Source organism: Pavona decussata, unplaced genomic scaffold, assembly GCF_977016875.1.
Source record: "Pavona decussata unplaced genomic scaffold, jaPavDecu1.1 SCAFFOLD_371, whole genome shotgun sequence".
In the NCBI taxonomy this organism is placed as follows: Eukaryota; Metazoa; Cnidaria; class Anthozoa; order Scleractinia; family Agariciidae; genus Pavona; species Pavona decussata.
In genome coordinates, this window is record NW_028145747.1 from 1196920 (window position 1) to 1213410 (window position 16491).

Consider the following 16491-nt stretch of genomic DNA (forward strand, 5'->3'; position numbering starts at 1 on the left):
ATCTAATATATGTCGCGCACGTTTTGCGGCAGCAACCGCTGATACGAATAGTATGACCCAGTCTTTTCTAAATTTTCTGATCCGCTCGGACACAGCAAATAAATAATTCCCTCCGTTCCCCAACCACCCCGCTCCATAACTTCGATATTATAAAAGCTATGACAATGACTCTTGGAGGAGAGATAGTTCGTACAAAGGAATTTCCTCTGAGATCCGCAACAAGAAGTGATAGCATCATATGACGTTGTAATTACGTAATGGTTTTTAAATGGCGGCCATCTTGAATCCGCCATGTTAGATTTCTGGATTTCCCAAAATGGATGGTTGAGCGGACATGTAAAAACCGCTACACCGCACACTTCTCTCCTACTCCTAGCCTCATTAAATATCTATACCTAACCCTCCTTCCTTACAATCTTACAATCTACAGTAACTGTCGCCTTTAGTCGGAAATGGGAAGAAAAACGGACATGGCGTCCCCGCGCCCCTCGTTATTTCACTCTCTCAAGTGAAGTCCCTCATAGAGAGCTACCAGTCATATTCAGGAATGTTCGAAGTCCAAGTAGCTCTTCTCGCCGTCCCACGCGCCCCCTCCTTTTTTCATTTCCGTTTTTCTTCTCATTTCCGATCCCTTTCATTTAATGGTAATGGTAATGCATTTATGTACCGCATTTTCTATTTAACAATTAGATTATGAGCTCGAGATTTCTATCGCGTGATAGCTGATGAGGGCGCAGCCCGAATCAGCTATCATGCATAGAAATCGAGAGCGAATAATCTAATTGTTTTAGTATAAATCTACTAGTCGTTCAAAACTAAACAAGTAAATCATTTATATCCTCATCGCAGACACTTCGAAAACGCGACGAAGCGGCCGCCATTTTGTTGAAAATCGCTACTCACTATCTATCACAGAATAGATAGCGAGTAGCATAGCCAATCAGAGAACGGCATTCGTGATAGAACACTAGTAGATTTATACTAATCATATATATACAGCTGTTTCGACAAGGGTTGTCCAAAAAAGCGTAAAAGCGTACGCGACAATGCGGAAAGGTAGTCTGGGAAATACGCAATAAATTTCAATAAAAGCTCAAACCCATAATGCCTCGACCGTACAGCGAAGACTTGAGATGGCGGGCAATATGGATTCTGAGCTTTTATTGAAATTTATTGCGTATTTCCCAGACTACCTTTCGGCATTGTTGTGCACGCTTTTACGCTTTTTTTTTTTTGGTGGACAACCTTTGTCGAAACAGCTGTATTCAAATGCGGTTTACATCAGCATATGTCCATTAGCGACCTCATCCTACCCACCCAACCTATGAAATCATGAAACAGCACAAAAGACTAGACCAGCACACCGGGAACTCCATACTCTTTGCGGTTCTTTAACGTCCCACAGGGTTATGAACATTGAAGTGTTGTGAGACGGAGCCTACGGTTTATCGTCCTTATCCGAGAAGACTAGAAAGTCTAACCATTTGCAGATGTCATTACAAAGGCAGCACTTTCTCCTCAGTTATTTAAAGACCCTGAGTGTTGGTCCGGCCGGGATTTGAACCCACGACCTCCCGCACGGTAGTCCGATGCTCAACAACTGAGCTAACCGATCGGGGGAAGGAGACCTTTTCAGAGGAGAGAGGTAATAAAGTTAAAGTTGCACTAAAGTAAACGTAGTCATACATCTTACTAGAAAATGAAAGCTACTCCGAGTATGCTCATTGTGTCGAAATATTTAGACAACAACTGACAAAAACTAAGTTGGAAACAAGTTATATTTCGGTACGAACTAAACCATCATCAGACTAACATAGAAAAGAAAAGGAAGAAAGGAGCCAGTTGCAAGGACAATGACAGTGGCCTTAATTACTGCTTCCGCTTTGGGTTTGTTTCATTCGGTTTCACTGAGGGAAGTCTTTGACGCAAGAACATCATTCCAATGTTTATGTTAAGGCGTCTTGTCTTGGCTCCACTTTCTGTTGGCAAAACGGGCGTTCTGTTTTTCAGAATTCCTAAGCATTTAGCGGGGTTTGAAGGCATGCCTTCCATAAAAAGGCATCAAAATGACCAGTCCAGTAAGCTGGTAAACTTACAAGGTTATGACAGTAATATTTAAGCGGAGATTAGTCACGTAATGGAAGAAAAAAAGGCTGCATCTGAGTATCGTTTCCATCGCAACTCAGTCACGTGACCCACAACCTTACCATGTTAGTTGTAAAAGTGCCATCAAATTTTTTAGGTTATTTAGCCTTCCATGGCCCATTAAGACATCTAGAGTAGTGGCTTGTTTGCTACACAAAATTCCCACGGGATTACAATGCTCCCAGACTATTCACCCCCCCTCCCCCACAAAAAAATGTACACTTCTTGTAACGGAGCACAATTGAAATGAAGCACGAGTCTTACCAGAGACGTTATCGCATCTTTATACAAACACTACTATATCACAGAGGAAAATGACGTCTATGTCACTGTTTCATATGGGTTTATTATTTCGTCATATTAGCGTAGGAAGTTCGGTCGACTGTCATACAACGAATCTATTAATACTATATGCGGGGCGACAGCATGTACGAAAAGACTTATAAAACTCTAAGAATCACAGAAAACGGACTTGATATACCTTTGATAAAAAAAATCTACCTACGGTAAGCTGCCGTCTATAAACCCCCCGCTTCAAAAAATACATCTGATTGTAAGTCCCCCTCTAGTTTCGTTCGCGTCGTTAGTTTTAATTTTGTTCCATTGACGTTTTCAAGCTTAAAGGGGCAGTATCATGGGAGATCGATAGGAGATATCATGATTTTTGGCCAAAATTCAGTAAATTTAAACTTTGAACACTGTGTTAATTAATTTCTCAATCGCTAATTTACAGAAATATTAATAGTGATTCTAAGACGAAAGGTTGAACCAAAATATAGTACAACCGGCTATTTTTAGTGCGTTACAACAGCGAAATTTGAAAACGTCCACCAGACGTTTTCAAATTTGAATCCCTCTCTATCTTGGTCATCTGGCAGCGAAAATATCCTTGGGTAGTTTCTTTGCATTCTGATAGTCTTTTAATGGAATTTTGTCATTATATCTTGGCTGCTATCAACCGAATAGCGTCTTTCCGATTTTCGATGTGTTACTAAAAATAGCGTGATACTGTCCCTTTAATTAACAACTAGCACATGATTATGAAAATCGTATTTCGATCAATACTGCTATAGCTCGTTTCGAAACGGTTTTTTCAGTCCGGTTATCAACCCTTCGGATATAAGCCCCTCCGTTTATGAGCTCATCTAAAACCCTTTACGAAGTTGTATAAGCACAGGGCTTATAAGCGGCAGTTTTACTTTATACCAACGTTCTTGTATATAAGTGGCGTCAAGTTAAAATAATTTTGTTCTTGAAATCTTAAAGTTCTTTCTTGTCCGCGTGTGTGACTACAACTGAACCTAATCTAATTTGATACAACTAAGAGTCAGGAAAAGAAATCTAGATGCGTGACAGCTGCTGATTGAAAATGGCACAACAATATTTGTGCATAACAATTGTTTTGCTAACGGGTGTGAATATATCATATAGTGATTTCCGGTTCAGAGAAAGCAGAAGAACAATGACCTTTCAACATCTACAAGAAACCAGGAGCCAGTTGCATAAAACTCAATTCAAATACACTGTACTTAAAAATGGCAAATTTTCTGTTTGAGAAAACCATTTAGCCAGTTTTGCAGCTCTCCAGCTATAGGGTCGTTGCGTGGATCTTTTGGAATTCTCTTCTCAAGGATAGGTGGAATGTGATATGTTTTGCTCCTCCCTGACCGATGGATGCTAGTGCTGGTGAGGATTATACACTGCATGTGCTGCTGGTTTCTGTGGAATATAGGACGATATTTCACAATAAATGCTTATGCTATTTTCACTGAATGCTTTTCAAATAATAGTTAGGGATTGCCTTCCAAATATGATTGGTAATGGTACTGTTCGATACTCTGGATATTCAGCTGAGACCGGCTTGCTTCCCTGTACAGCTTTCTCCAAGTCCCTCACGATCAATTTGTTTCGGTAGCGTAACCGAGACGAATGGCAGGGGAAAGCTTCGGTTTTTTGCTCGGATTGAACGAGAAGAAAAAAAGAGAGAGAGGCCTTGGAACTAGGCAAAGCTGAGACGTACTGTTTTGGTTGCGGTCCAGAAACATGAAAAACCAAGGCCGCCCTTGGATAGTGGACAGAACAGGACTTTTCTCTTAATTCTCTCTCTCTCTTGTTCCCAGTCCATAGGAAGGCAAACAATTTGCTTTGAGTCTGTTACATTACCCTTTTCGGGCACTGAGAGCATAAAATTAATAGACGTTACCTTGGGAAAACGGTCACAAAAACGCACAGAAAAAACTTTCAAACCTAGCATACACAATATTGTTAGTACAGGGACGAATTTCACAAAAATATGGCTTTCTTTGTGGCTGTAATGTGTTAGGTTCGCAAGGTATTGTGGTAAAATATACAGACGCCATCTTTGACCGTGCGGTGGATTGCAATAATTAATATTAGTTGCATGATGGAGAAGAGGTATTTACCTGATGAAATTCCATTGTCGTTACTTGAGTGTCTGGCCTCAGTTGACTTTCTTCCTTGTCGCGCCTCGTTCACCTGCCATAGGATGTTTGAACGATTAAGTCGGAAAAGTAGATGTATTAATAAGTTCAAGAGTGAAACTGTGTCCAACACAACAAATCGAGCAAGCCACTACCAAGTGGCTCAACGGAGCCCGCACGTTACTCGAGTTTACGTAGCATTAAGCGACAATTTTAGGAGTTACAACTCGTTTCCTGGATGAACTTCAAGTCAATTGTTTTTTTGTTTTTTTTTCTTTTTGGCAAGAATCTCATGGTTCTCTATTTATAAACTCAAGGTTTGGAGAAGCATCCTGTTGTCGTCTCAAGAAAACAATAGGTACAATAACGACAACTTGAAACACCACGGATAAGTTACTTAAGTCACTTAACCAACGCGCCTGCACTGCAGCGTCGGTCAAAGTTGGAGGTGCCGCTTAGCGTCTTGTTGATTTTCTGCAAAAGCTCATCGGGTTCATAACCGGCAGTTGATTTTTTATCAACATTTAAGTCTGTGGTTTCGACGATTTGGTTAAAACTTTCTTCCCATCGCTATTGTCTTGAGTTTTCGTTTGAGATGGAGTGCTACGTAGGCTTTTCTTGAAAAGGTTTTCTCGCACACCTTGCATTTCACAAGCAGCGATTGGTGTTTCTCGTCGTCTTGAGTCTTGTAACTAAAGACTTTCCAGTATTGTGATGAGCACATCCACTGGTGTTTAGCAACCTTTGATTTCGTGGAGGAAGACATACTTGGTGTACGTTTAAGTTATGGTGTCAATCTTTTATAAGCTTACGTGTTATTGCGCCATTTAGAATATGCCTCATCCTATGAACGACGAATGTCAGTCTAACACTTCCCAAGATCTGGTAGAATATACCACTTGAGTTGAAAACATTTCCACCAGAACGCGTCAAGTTTGGTGCTGTCACTTTTCAGTCTATGCAGAGCAGAATAATCTAACTGGCTGGATCTTGGGCGTGGTGACTCAACACGGTGGTAAGGAACGGACGACTGCGCAATTAAGATGTTTCAATACTAACAGTTTTTGAGGGACCATATCTCACTTTTTCAACCAGGTGTTTGGTAGTCTTCTACGATACCCATCGATGTGACATTTACACCAGTTATTGGTTTTGGATTGAAGTTTGCCTGGATTGATATTTTTATTAGTAACATCGATGTTACTGATAAAAATACGATAGCACCTTAAAAAAACTGCTCTGATATCGACAGTGCACACAGTGGGACTGCAAAGGTTTGCCTCTAGTCTTGGACCCGTGACTCCACAATGTGTCATATTCTCTTTCTTTTCAAACTCTTCTTCGGAACTGACGAGGTAGCCAATTCTGTAGGATTCTGGTGATAAAAACACGCCAAAAATATTGATAAAAAGAATATATAGTACTTTGCCTTTATTTTTTTTAACTATTTCCATAGCACTGTATTACCTCAGGCATTGATCCTATCTATAAGCACAGGAGGTGGGGTTGGATTCTGCTGGCGTAGAATTTGAACATTTTAACCTTTTTTTAATATTTTAGCAAACACCATTAACGTCGTGACTTTTTCAAAATGTTATCTTGGGACAATTTGGTGTTATAGGGCAGAGCTCACCGAATTTAACGTCACCGTGGCAAGCACATTTTTACAGGCAGGTTTTCAGAAGTTGGAATATTCCTGTTTTTAATGGAGAAAAATTAATAAGTTTCATACAGTAACTTTTACGTTTTTAGATCATTTTAATATTTTGGCGTTCTTTGATTGGTTTAGATTAATTGTTGGTAAAATTGTGGCGGTTTTCTGAAGCTTTCAAACTTTGGGGAAATCCTGAAATCCGTCATATGACGTCATCACTTCTCACTGCGGACCTCAAAGGAAACATCTTTGAACAGCTAAGAATCACTGTCACACCTTTAATAGGCTCGGTCTTATGGAGGGGGTGTCCACCCGCCCCAACTCCCCTGGCCGCGGAAGGCAAAACAAAGCGCGGTCAAGATAAGGACGGTATGGTTTATTGAGGGACTGGAAATGACTGATGCATAACCTCGCTGATTATTTCAATAACAATCTTTTGACATTTGACATTCGACACGTGAATGCTTGTTAAATAATTCATGTGCTGTTTACTTCAAACACCACACAGAGGATGATAGATGAAAAACTCGAATTTCAGCAATAAAGTGGCGTTTTTGAAGGTTTGCCGTGTTTGCTTTAGCTTTTGCTGTTTGAAAACACCAGTTTGTCGAGTTAAGTGTCTTCCGTGTGAACGCTCCATTTGGTTCCTCTCAGAAGATGCACGGGATTTTTCAGTGTGTTGATCGTAAGAACAGAAATCTATTTCAAACATAGAGATGGTTCAATCAATTAAAGCAAGTGACACACTCGGACACCAACCCACGGCCTGACTAGTGCCATATCACCCGGGCAGTGGCAGCCATGGACAGCTGTGTCGGCCTTGTTAGGCCTCATCAGCATGACATAACCGTCGGGCACCGAACGACCAGAAGGCCGTGTATCTTGCTTTAATTGATTGTCATAGAGATGGTTGCTTAAATCTGCTCAGTTGACAATAACGTCAAATACAGACGACTTCATTGCACTGTTGTGTGTGTCATAATTCAATTTAGTGTAGATAATCACTGACTACCGATATACTGTCTTTTAAACAGCGTAAATTATTAAATGAACATTGCTCATCCTCGTAACACTCTTGTAATATAAACGAGTCTCACTGGAATTGAATATCCATTTGGTTTCTTACCTCAATGACATGTATGTTTTGTGAAGGCGTAGATGAAACTTCGTGTGTTCTTGATAACTGTAATGACAAACAACAAGTTTTGCTTCAAGCCAATAAAGAAGCCTGTAATGATTCTAACCAAAGCTGTAATGATTTGTTCAAGAACTGTTCAATTCTCCCTTGGCCACTGTTCTCTAACTGCCACTACTGGTTTCTGTGACATTAGGGAGCTAAGCAACGACGACGGCGACGGCAACGACAACGCCACAAAACAATAGGTTTATTGAGCAAAAACAATCGTTTTGCACGTGCGTTTTACATTTTGGTACATTTCTTTGCCGTCCTCTGCAAAACAACAACGTGAAATGACATTTAAAGTTTTGCGGAGAACGTCAACTGACGACGGTGAATTTTTCATTTTCTTTCTTCACTTGCACGCCACTCCTATCAATTTGTTTCCTGGATAGTTCGCCATTTTTGTAACAGTTGAGCGAGTTGAAATAATCGCGAAGTAGCAGAAATGAAATAAAGGTGTATTTTCAGGTGACGTTTTCGTTGCCGTTGCCGCACTCGTTGCCTAAGCTCCCTATTAAGGTGATTCCGCTGAAAAAGAAGGAGTATTTAAAATTGCCTAAGACTTGGTCCAGTTCATGACTATGTTATGAGCATTACAAAAATGCAATAAAAAATGGGGGTCACCGTGCTCGTTCTTGTGCAACCTGGATGGCTATTATAGTAAATAGATGACCCACGAGGTTTATATTAGGAACGCTAGCAATCAGAAAAGGGAACTATCATTTCTAGAAAAATTACTTTCTTGCATTAAAATATCGAAGCAGTTAAACAAAATTTACTTTAATCTTACACAACAAACTACTTTCATTGAACTGGAATTAAGATTATGAAAGAAATTAAAGATTTTGCTGCGTGTGCACGTAAGTTGCACTACCCAAATACGTGCTTTTTAAAGCATTCAAATAAAAATATCTCAAAGTAGAGTATTAAACTTTTCTTTAAATCGCGATATATAGTGGTCAACCGTATGACATTTAAATTGATGCATTAAAAAATGGGGGTCACCGTGCTCGTTTAGAAGTAAAGGGCCATTTATTTTCGTGCCAAGCTTAACCTCAAGGAAATCCCGTAATGTTTGTGCGTGCGCGCGCTCGTGCGCGCGCTAAATGACGCGAAAAATTATGCGCAGCAGGGATGCGCAATGCAATTCAACGGAATCACCTTAAGTGACTAAAAGCATCGTCTCTCCCATGTGGATGAACACTAGTCTATCAAAGAGAACCTAGCACGAAGAGTCTCGTCGGAGTACTACTGAGTACTATGTCAAGGAAAAATGCAATCCCATCACAGGATACCCAGCATGAAGAAACTACTTGTTGGAGTATTAAGAAGCTTAAGCAGCGACGACTGCAACGTCAACGAAAACGTCACCAGAAAATATATCTTTATTTCATTTGTGCTACTTCGCGATTATTTTAACTCGCTCAAGTTTTACAAAAATGGCGAACTATCCAGGAATCCAAATTGGTAGGAGTGGCGTACAAGTTAAGAAAGAAAACGAAAAATTCACCGTGGTGCGTTCACGTTCTCCACAAAACCTTAAATGTGGTCATTTCACGTTGTTGTTTTGCAGAGGACGGCAAAGAAATGTACCAAGGATGTAAAACGCACGTGCAGAGCTATTGTTTTTGCTCATTAAACCTATTGTTTTGCGGTCGTCGTTGTCGTCGCCGTCGTCATTGCTTAAGCTCTAGTCCATCACAGGATACCCAGCAGGACGTAACCCTACGGTAGTATTACCTACTCTACCCTAGATGGGATGTTAGTACCTCAAAGGATAACCAACAAGAAGAAACTACGTGTATTACCACCCCCTGGAACAGCAGTCCATCACAGGATCTTCTTAGGTTCTAGATGGTTCATTGATCCCCAGTTAAATAAGAAGTTGAAGATACCCTGTACAAAACGAAGTTTCTTTCTTGTTAAAGGTCACAACGCGACAACTGCGATCAGTCTCAAAACAACCAGAAACAAGAGCTGTATTATGTGAAAACCGGACTTCACTCTCTCTAACAAACCCAATGTCCAGTTACATGTATGAACGTCATCATAAACATTTTTTTTTTCTGAAAGATTAATCAGTGAACTTGCCTTCTGTATTTTATTTCTAATAGACATTGCAGTCTGATCCAGTGAATGATCACCAGTCTGGAGAAAAATCACAATAGCGGTGAACACAACTGAGGTGACAGATACAAAGACTTTAAATAAGAATGAGCAATCCTGTTGTGGAAAATGTTTTGATTCGTTCACTATGCAATGTTCAGTGATTGAAACACGAGAAAGCGTGTTTCAGCAGATATCCAACACTGAGAAGTAGGTTAAAAAAATGAGGTGAAACCGCTTTTTTTCAAACGACTTTGAGGATGTTTGGATATCTGATAAAACATACTTTCGAGTGTTTGATATGGCTTCTCAAATGATCAATAATTCTTGGAGAAATTCAAGGCTAAAGTTGGCAAAGTTTTATAGTAATTAGGAGCACATATCCAAACCACAGTCACAGTGTAGTGATTTTCTTTGTTTTCTCTTGATGAATTATTAATACATGTAAGTTTGAGAATAATATTTCATTGATTTCCTTTCCTGAATTTATACAAACTTTCCAAAGGACCATTTGTAGCGGTGATGTTAGCACTGATTTGAGTGTGATGAATTCGAAGTGAGCATAATCATGGTAAGTTTCCCTTGAGGGTTCCAAATGATGACAGAATGTACATGTATGCACTGCAGTTCCATTTCATCAAAGCTGCATTCAAATCGCCTTAAAACCAGACCTACCAAACTGCAAAAATTTTTATGTGAAAGGTTGGGGGGGGGGGGGGAGGGAATTGGAGTTGTTCCACTGCAATTCCACTCCATCAAAACCACATTAATGTCACCCTGAATTCAGGCCTACCAAGACGCCAAAATGTTTCTGCAAACGATTGGGGGGAGAGGGGGGGGGGGGGGGTGAGGAATTGGGGAAGTGCAAAATTTATTTAACAGTCACTTATAAGGGAGGGTTTAAAAAAAATTATTTTATCAAGAAAAAAAAAATTGTTACCAAAGACGCCTTGTTTGAAGAAGTTCTGAAAAAGAATGAAAAAAACAACTTAATGAAGAATTAATAGAACTGACATTCAACATTGTTAATCATACTATTAACACGAGAGGGACAACCTAGCCACAATTTGTAATTAAATAATTCAAATGGGCACAGTGAATGTCCCAGTCTTAATGGTTCGTCTGTTTTATCCAGATTCTAAACTGGAACCACCTTGTACAGCACAATAAGTTGCACTGCAGAAAAGTACCATTCTATAACCTTAATTATTAACCAACAGCACAGAAAAGTACTGCTTATTAACTTTCAGGGACACTTATCCCCAGCTTAATAAATAATACCACAAAAATGTGTTTTATGTAAATAAATTAAAAAATAGTTATTTAATAATTAATTAATAATTAACTCACCCTTCTTCAGGCTGTGGACCAATCATTACTTGTGACATATATACAGTAAATGGTCTTTCCTGTTCCCTTCCTCTGCATGTCTTGGCATCCTCATGTGCAAGTGCCTCAGTGGGTGGGGGTGGGGGTGGTGGAGGAGGAGGAGGGGGAGGAGGTAGATTTTGCAAGTATGGTGGCAGTGTGGCATGGCTTGATGGCACCCGAGGAAATTCCCATGGGGGTGGAGGTGGAGCATATTGGTATGGATTTAAGGACTGTGGGGGATGTGGTAGGGCAGGATAATCATATGGTGAGACTAAGGGCATAGTGTATGCTGTGTTCTTGTCATGAGGCAATGGTCTAGCTGATTCTGTGGTACATGTATGGCTTGGCTCATCAACTGTTGAATGTCTTCTGCAGTTATCAAAGGATGCTTCTAGAGTGGTTTCATGTTCTTCCACAGATCCCTTGGATGAAGTCTCTGTTTTATAAGAAACTTGGGATGAGGGTGCTTTTGGCTGTGCACCGAAGAGCTCTGCAAACAGATTTTAAACACCATTATATTTTTATTATTTACTTAATCAACTTGAAGGCAAAGAGTCCAAGTCGCAAGTCAACTATCAGTTAATTACTCGGGCCGTAAGGCAGCACGATTTAAGGTTTCGATAGCATTATCAAATTCTTTTTCTTTTTGGGGTCACGATGGGCCGAGAGATAAGACTTTGGGCCACGAGTTATTGTTCTTGGTCTCGTTTTTGTACTCGGCTGGTGCGAGTTACGTTTTCGGTCGTGTTATCAAATTCTTTAAATTCTCGGTCACGTTCTTTGTTTTCAGGCCGTGAGGAGTGTTTACAATATGTGAGCCAGACTTGTGACGCATGAACAAAACATGCGAGGCATGCGAGGCGTGAACAACCCCAACATAAACTGCTAACCGTTAAGCTAACCGGGGAGCTATTTAAGCTAACCTAAGTGCTATTTAGGCTAACTGGAGTGCTCTTTAGGCTAACCGGAGTGTTTTTTAGGCTAACCTGAGTGCCTCAAGGTTAGTTTTGTTTAACTGAAAATTTGGCAACTAAATCAGTCTATGACCTCGCGGGCCAACATAGATAAAGATGTCTCATGTTTACTATAGAAAAACAATCAATGTAGAAACGGTTTGTGTCTTCAAATGAAAGGTGAATAACAAATGCTTTCCACTGAATTTCATTTAAAAATATAAACAGTGAAACATTGAAAAACGTACAAGGATATAAACATATGCGTGATGCGTAACGTTACTTTCAACAGATGCTTGGGTAGGGAGGCGCGGCCCGGGCGTTCAAACCCTGACCCTGTTTAAGACACAATGCTCTGATTTCCCTATCCCGTTTAAGACAGAATTCAAAATTTTCAGGCCCTTTCTAAGACATTTAACCCAAAATCCCACCCTGTTTAAGACTAGAATGAAAAAAAGAATTCACTAGTTTATTACTGTATTTTAATGCATTGGCAATCACAATCTGTTTAAGCCATTAAGTCATGTAGGGATATCCTGTTTAAGACAGAAAGTGATGAAATAGATACCCCGTTCAAGACAAAACACCCTGAAAACCATACCCTATTGGGCCGCACGCCCCTGTTAAGGTCACATAAGGGAGTACCCCCCTGGGTCTAGATCATACTGAAAATTACGATCCGTCATTGACCCGGCGTCACATACATATTAGGACCGTACAAATGGTTTCTGTCTCTAAACAAAAGGTGATTATAAAAAGCACAGTCGTATGACAAATGTCGTTTTCCCCTGTATTTTATTCTGACTATAAGAAACGCAATTCTATCTGGTGGTTACTTATTGCCTCACTATATCTCTGTATCTATCTATTTGGTAGCCTGCGAGCAAGCTCTCTTGGGGGTGGGGGGCGGGAGGGGGAAAGAGGATCCACCCCCAAGAGAGCTTGCTTGCAGGCTATCTATTTGGGGGAATTGGCGATGCTGGAGGTTTTTATCACTGTTAAAAGATTGTAGGCTTTATGCACCACACAGTCAAATATGGTCCGAGTGTAACCTGGAAACAGCTTCTTGTTTTTAATTCATCAGATGACAAAACCTAATGTACAATGTACTTTCCCCTAGAAATTTGACCACTAGCGAAGAAAATTATATATCTCAGTCACACAACTGCTGAATTAAAGGCTGAATGCAAAACACATGACGCATTATCTGATGGCAAATACAACAACCACTAAATAAATATTAAATTGACAAACAGATGAAGGAAGTCATGCTCCCACCTCAACTTGTCAAACTTTAGAACTGACTAATTATTAATAATGTGCATAAGCACTAAAGGGGTTAACGATACACACATGTTTTAAAATCATTGCTATCTTGATGGAGAGTTTTCTGTTAAATACAAATTAAAGGTCTTTTAGTACAACATTCATACCTCTTGTCTTCTTTGCTATAACTTTCCTTCTTTCCTGAAGCTTATCTCTAGTATCGTTGACTGTTTCAAACTCTGGTGCATAGCAAACATGCAGAATGCCTCCAAAAAATGATCTGTTATCCAGCTTCTTCTTGGCAACTCTGACAGTAATTAAATACGACAAATTGCACTTTTAGTTTTCATTGAAAGCTGTTTCTCACAAGAAAATGACACAAAACAAAAATAATTGAACTGTCCAACAGTTACATGTTATTAATTTATTAAGTCAGAACTTTTATAATTGTCCCTAAATCAGTCTTATTTTCAGGACGTTTAATTTAATTTGGGGACATACTGTAGCTGCAAAGTCTTAGTACTATCTATAAAAAATAATTGTTTTTACCCTTGAGACAAGATGTATAAGGCGAAGCCTTGCATTTATTTAACAAGTTGAGCTGTGCTTCTAGTTATCCATTGTGAAGTCATTAGTTACAGCTTACAAAAACAAGCTGTAAACTCTAAAATGCCTCTCTCTATTCTTGAAACATAGGACTCTAACCTGAGAATCTCTGTATTGGGGATCACACATAACTACTACAATGTAGGAATACCAGGAGCAAAGCATAGCAGCGAGTTCTACTTTAAGACGGATGCGGAAGTCTGTCCTAAGTACATGTAGTAGCCTGAACATTGCTAGGACTTTCAGGGTCTTGTGCTAAATTCAAGATTAAGATGCTCAAACACCTGTTGCATTATTTTTAAATGATTTTCATAGTTTATTACATGATTTTATTGTAAATTTAGATGCAGGGCTAGTCACAGGTTCCTGCCTAACTCCTTGTGTGTTTTTATTTTATATCTGGCATTCAGATGAGATGTTAACGTACTGCCATAATAATTAAAATTTGTATGGCGCAAATTCCATGTAAGCACGCTCAATTGCACTTTACAGGAACAAAAGTTAATATAAACAATAAACTAATGTTAAACTACAGAGGTAGAGCTTAACATATACTGTTGAACATATGCACGTGTTACATGTACACTGTAAAGTATAAACTTCTGGACCAACACTGGTTGACAATTCATATCTCTCATAATTTTTTTTATTTTCTGTTAAAAGTGTTTGCTTCACATTGATAACAGTGAGAACGGGTGATGCACAAAGCCCCTTGAAAAAAAGTATAATTTATTATTATCTTTTAAACATTCTTAAAGGACAAGATAACATAAATTATGTCATTTTTCTTCTTGTTTAATTAACACATACCTTGCTGAATTTATTCTCTGAAACTTAATCCAGTAAACCTCAGTAAAAGGCTCAGTAGGGTAGTCGTCAAGAATACGATATCTATATGATATAAGAAGATATCCATGAAGTAAATCCTGGAATAAGTTGCGGGAGGGGACGAGGCATAATTTATTATGCTGACGTCCAATCTCATCTGTAGCTGCAAGTGTCAGTGAAATGGCACTAGATTTCCCCTACATGTATGTAACATTTTAAATCCCTTTTCTTTCAGCAGTGGACTAAAAAATGACTTCTTTACAAAGTTGTAGAGAGTGCATATTTAATACAAGTGTGGCCTGAACTATGTTTGATGCAACTTAAAATAACATCACAATGTGTAGATTTATCCCCTAGTTAGTAATCACCATCAGCTTACTCATCAATTGCTCCATAGAGTGCAAACAGCTCCAGTAATTCTTTCGTAGCACCTACTGCAGGAACACCTTGAACCAGAACATACTTGGATTCCAAATTAATGGTGTAGACCTTTAATGTAAATATAAAATTCGAAACCCTCATAAAATATATGTGTATTACAGTCGAGTCAATGAAACTGATGAATGACAGGGATCAAAAAGTATCCCTGGCTATTATACAGTCAAGCCTCCCAGAAGCAGACACCCTTAAGTGCCCGCTAAAGAGAGGTGACTGCTTATAGGAGGTTAAAAATGTAGCATTTGTATGTAGCTGAGAACATGACCAAGTGTCTACTTACGAGAGGTGTCCACCTATGGGAGGTGTCCATTAGCTGAGGTTTGACTGTAGTTAACAATTGAATTGATAAGGCCTATTGGAATACTTGATCCTCTGGTACAATGGGGACAAGGTAATGGAAGGCTGTCAGAGTCAGGGATAGGAGGGGGGAGGGTGGGGGGTTCAGGCTCAGCATAGTCAGGCACATGATCCATCCCCACCTTCTTTGATGTACCATTCAGGCAAAATTTTCGCCGCTAACATTGAAATTTACCCAATTTTTCCTGTTCAAATATTAACAAAACTCCATTTAACTCTTCACCTCTCATTGGCAGTTGAAGACAAAGCTTGCAACATTTGACAGCTAATTTGTTGACACATTACTAGATCTTCTTTGAATTTATTAGGCATTGGATTCCTATACTGTATTCTGCATCATGTTTACTCCAATTCGGAATCATATGCGGCTAATTTACGCTGAAGAATTTCTAATTTTCCTCTTAAGGACGGTGCCTACTATTGTTACTGCGCATACGTTCTGCGCATCGCGAGATACTCAGGTTTCCTATGGGTGGTTCCTACTAATACAGGAATATTTTTGCGCGGTTTAAAACTATGCGGAGAAAGCAGAACTTACCAAATACCTTTGGTATCTCAAAAGAAAATTGGGGGTAGCCATGCATTTTTCAGAGAAAATTAAGCTTCAATTTAGGAAAAAATCCCATAAATTTCTTTATATTTTGGCGCTTTTTAGAGACATCGTTGCGTAATTATCTCTGAAAAATGCGTGGTTTCCCCCAATTTTCTTTTTGGATTTCAATAGGCCTTGCTAAGATCTGCTTTTCCCGCATAGTCATAAACTGCACAAAAATACTTCGGTATTAGTAGGCACCGTCTTTAAGTTATAAGCTTACAAACTTCTCGAAACAGCAACATATTAGCATAACACCAGCGTGAAAAACTAAGAGGTAAATAAAGTGAACAAACCTTAACTGCTCTTTCCCATCGAGCTTCTCGATACTTTGGGCGATTAAAACTCAAAGCGGCTTGCTTATGATGTTTTTTACTGGAGGAATCTTCAACATTGGACTTACACGCTTCCTCCGCCATATTGCAAACAGTGATTTTTACAAGACATTTACTTGAAGTATATGGGAAACAAAAGACATTCCGCTGACTGATAAGGATCGCGGAAGACAAGAAAGCTACAAAAGGCGCACTGAAAATATGAAATATTGGCTTCTT

At 39.4% G+C, this 16491-nt stretch overlaps 1 protein-coding gene across 1 annotated transcript; it reads right to left on the reverse strand.

Annotated features, from left to right (window-relative positions):
* Positions 1 to 2424: 2424 nt before the first annotated feature.
* LOC146452389 (uncharacterized) lies at positions 2425 to 16476 on the reverse strand. Its single transcript, XM_085098021.1, has 10 exons — positions 16234 to 16476; positions 14930 to 15039; positions 14533 to 14613; positions 13284 to 13423; positions 10877 to 11387; positions 10467 to 10491; positions 9512 to 9568; positions 7367 to 7423; positions 4569 to 5961; positions 2425 to 3864 (listed from the first exon to the last, which is right to left on the reverse strand). Exons 1-9 carry the CDS (start codon positions 16354 to 16356, stop codon positions 5899 to 5901), a joined length of 1167 nt encoding a protein of 388 aa, XP_084954147.1. The 5' UTR covers positions 16357 to 16476; the 3' UTR covers positions 2425 to 3864; positions 4569 to 5898.
* Between the last annotated feature and the right edge of the window lie 15 nt (positions 16477 to 16491).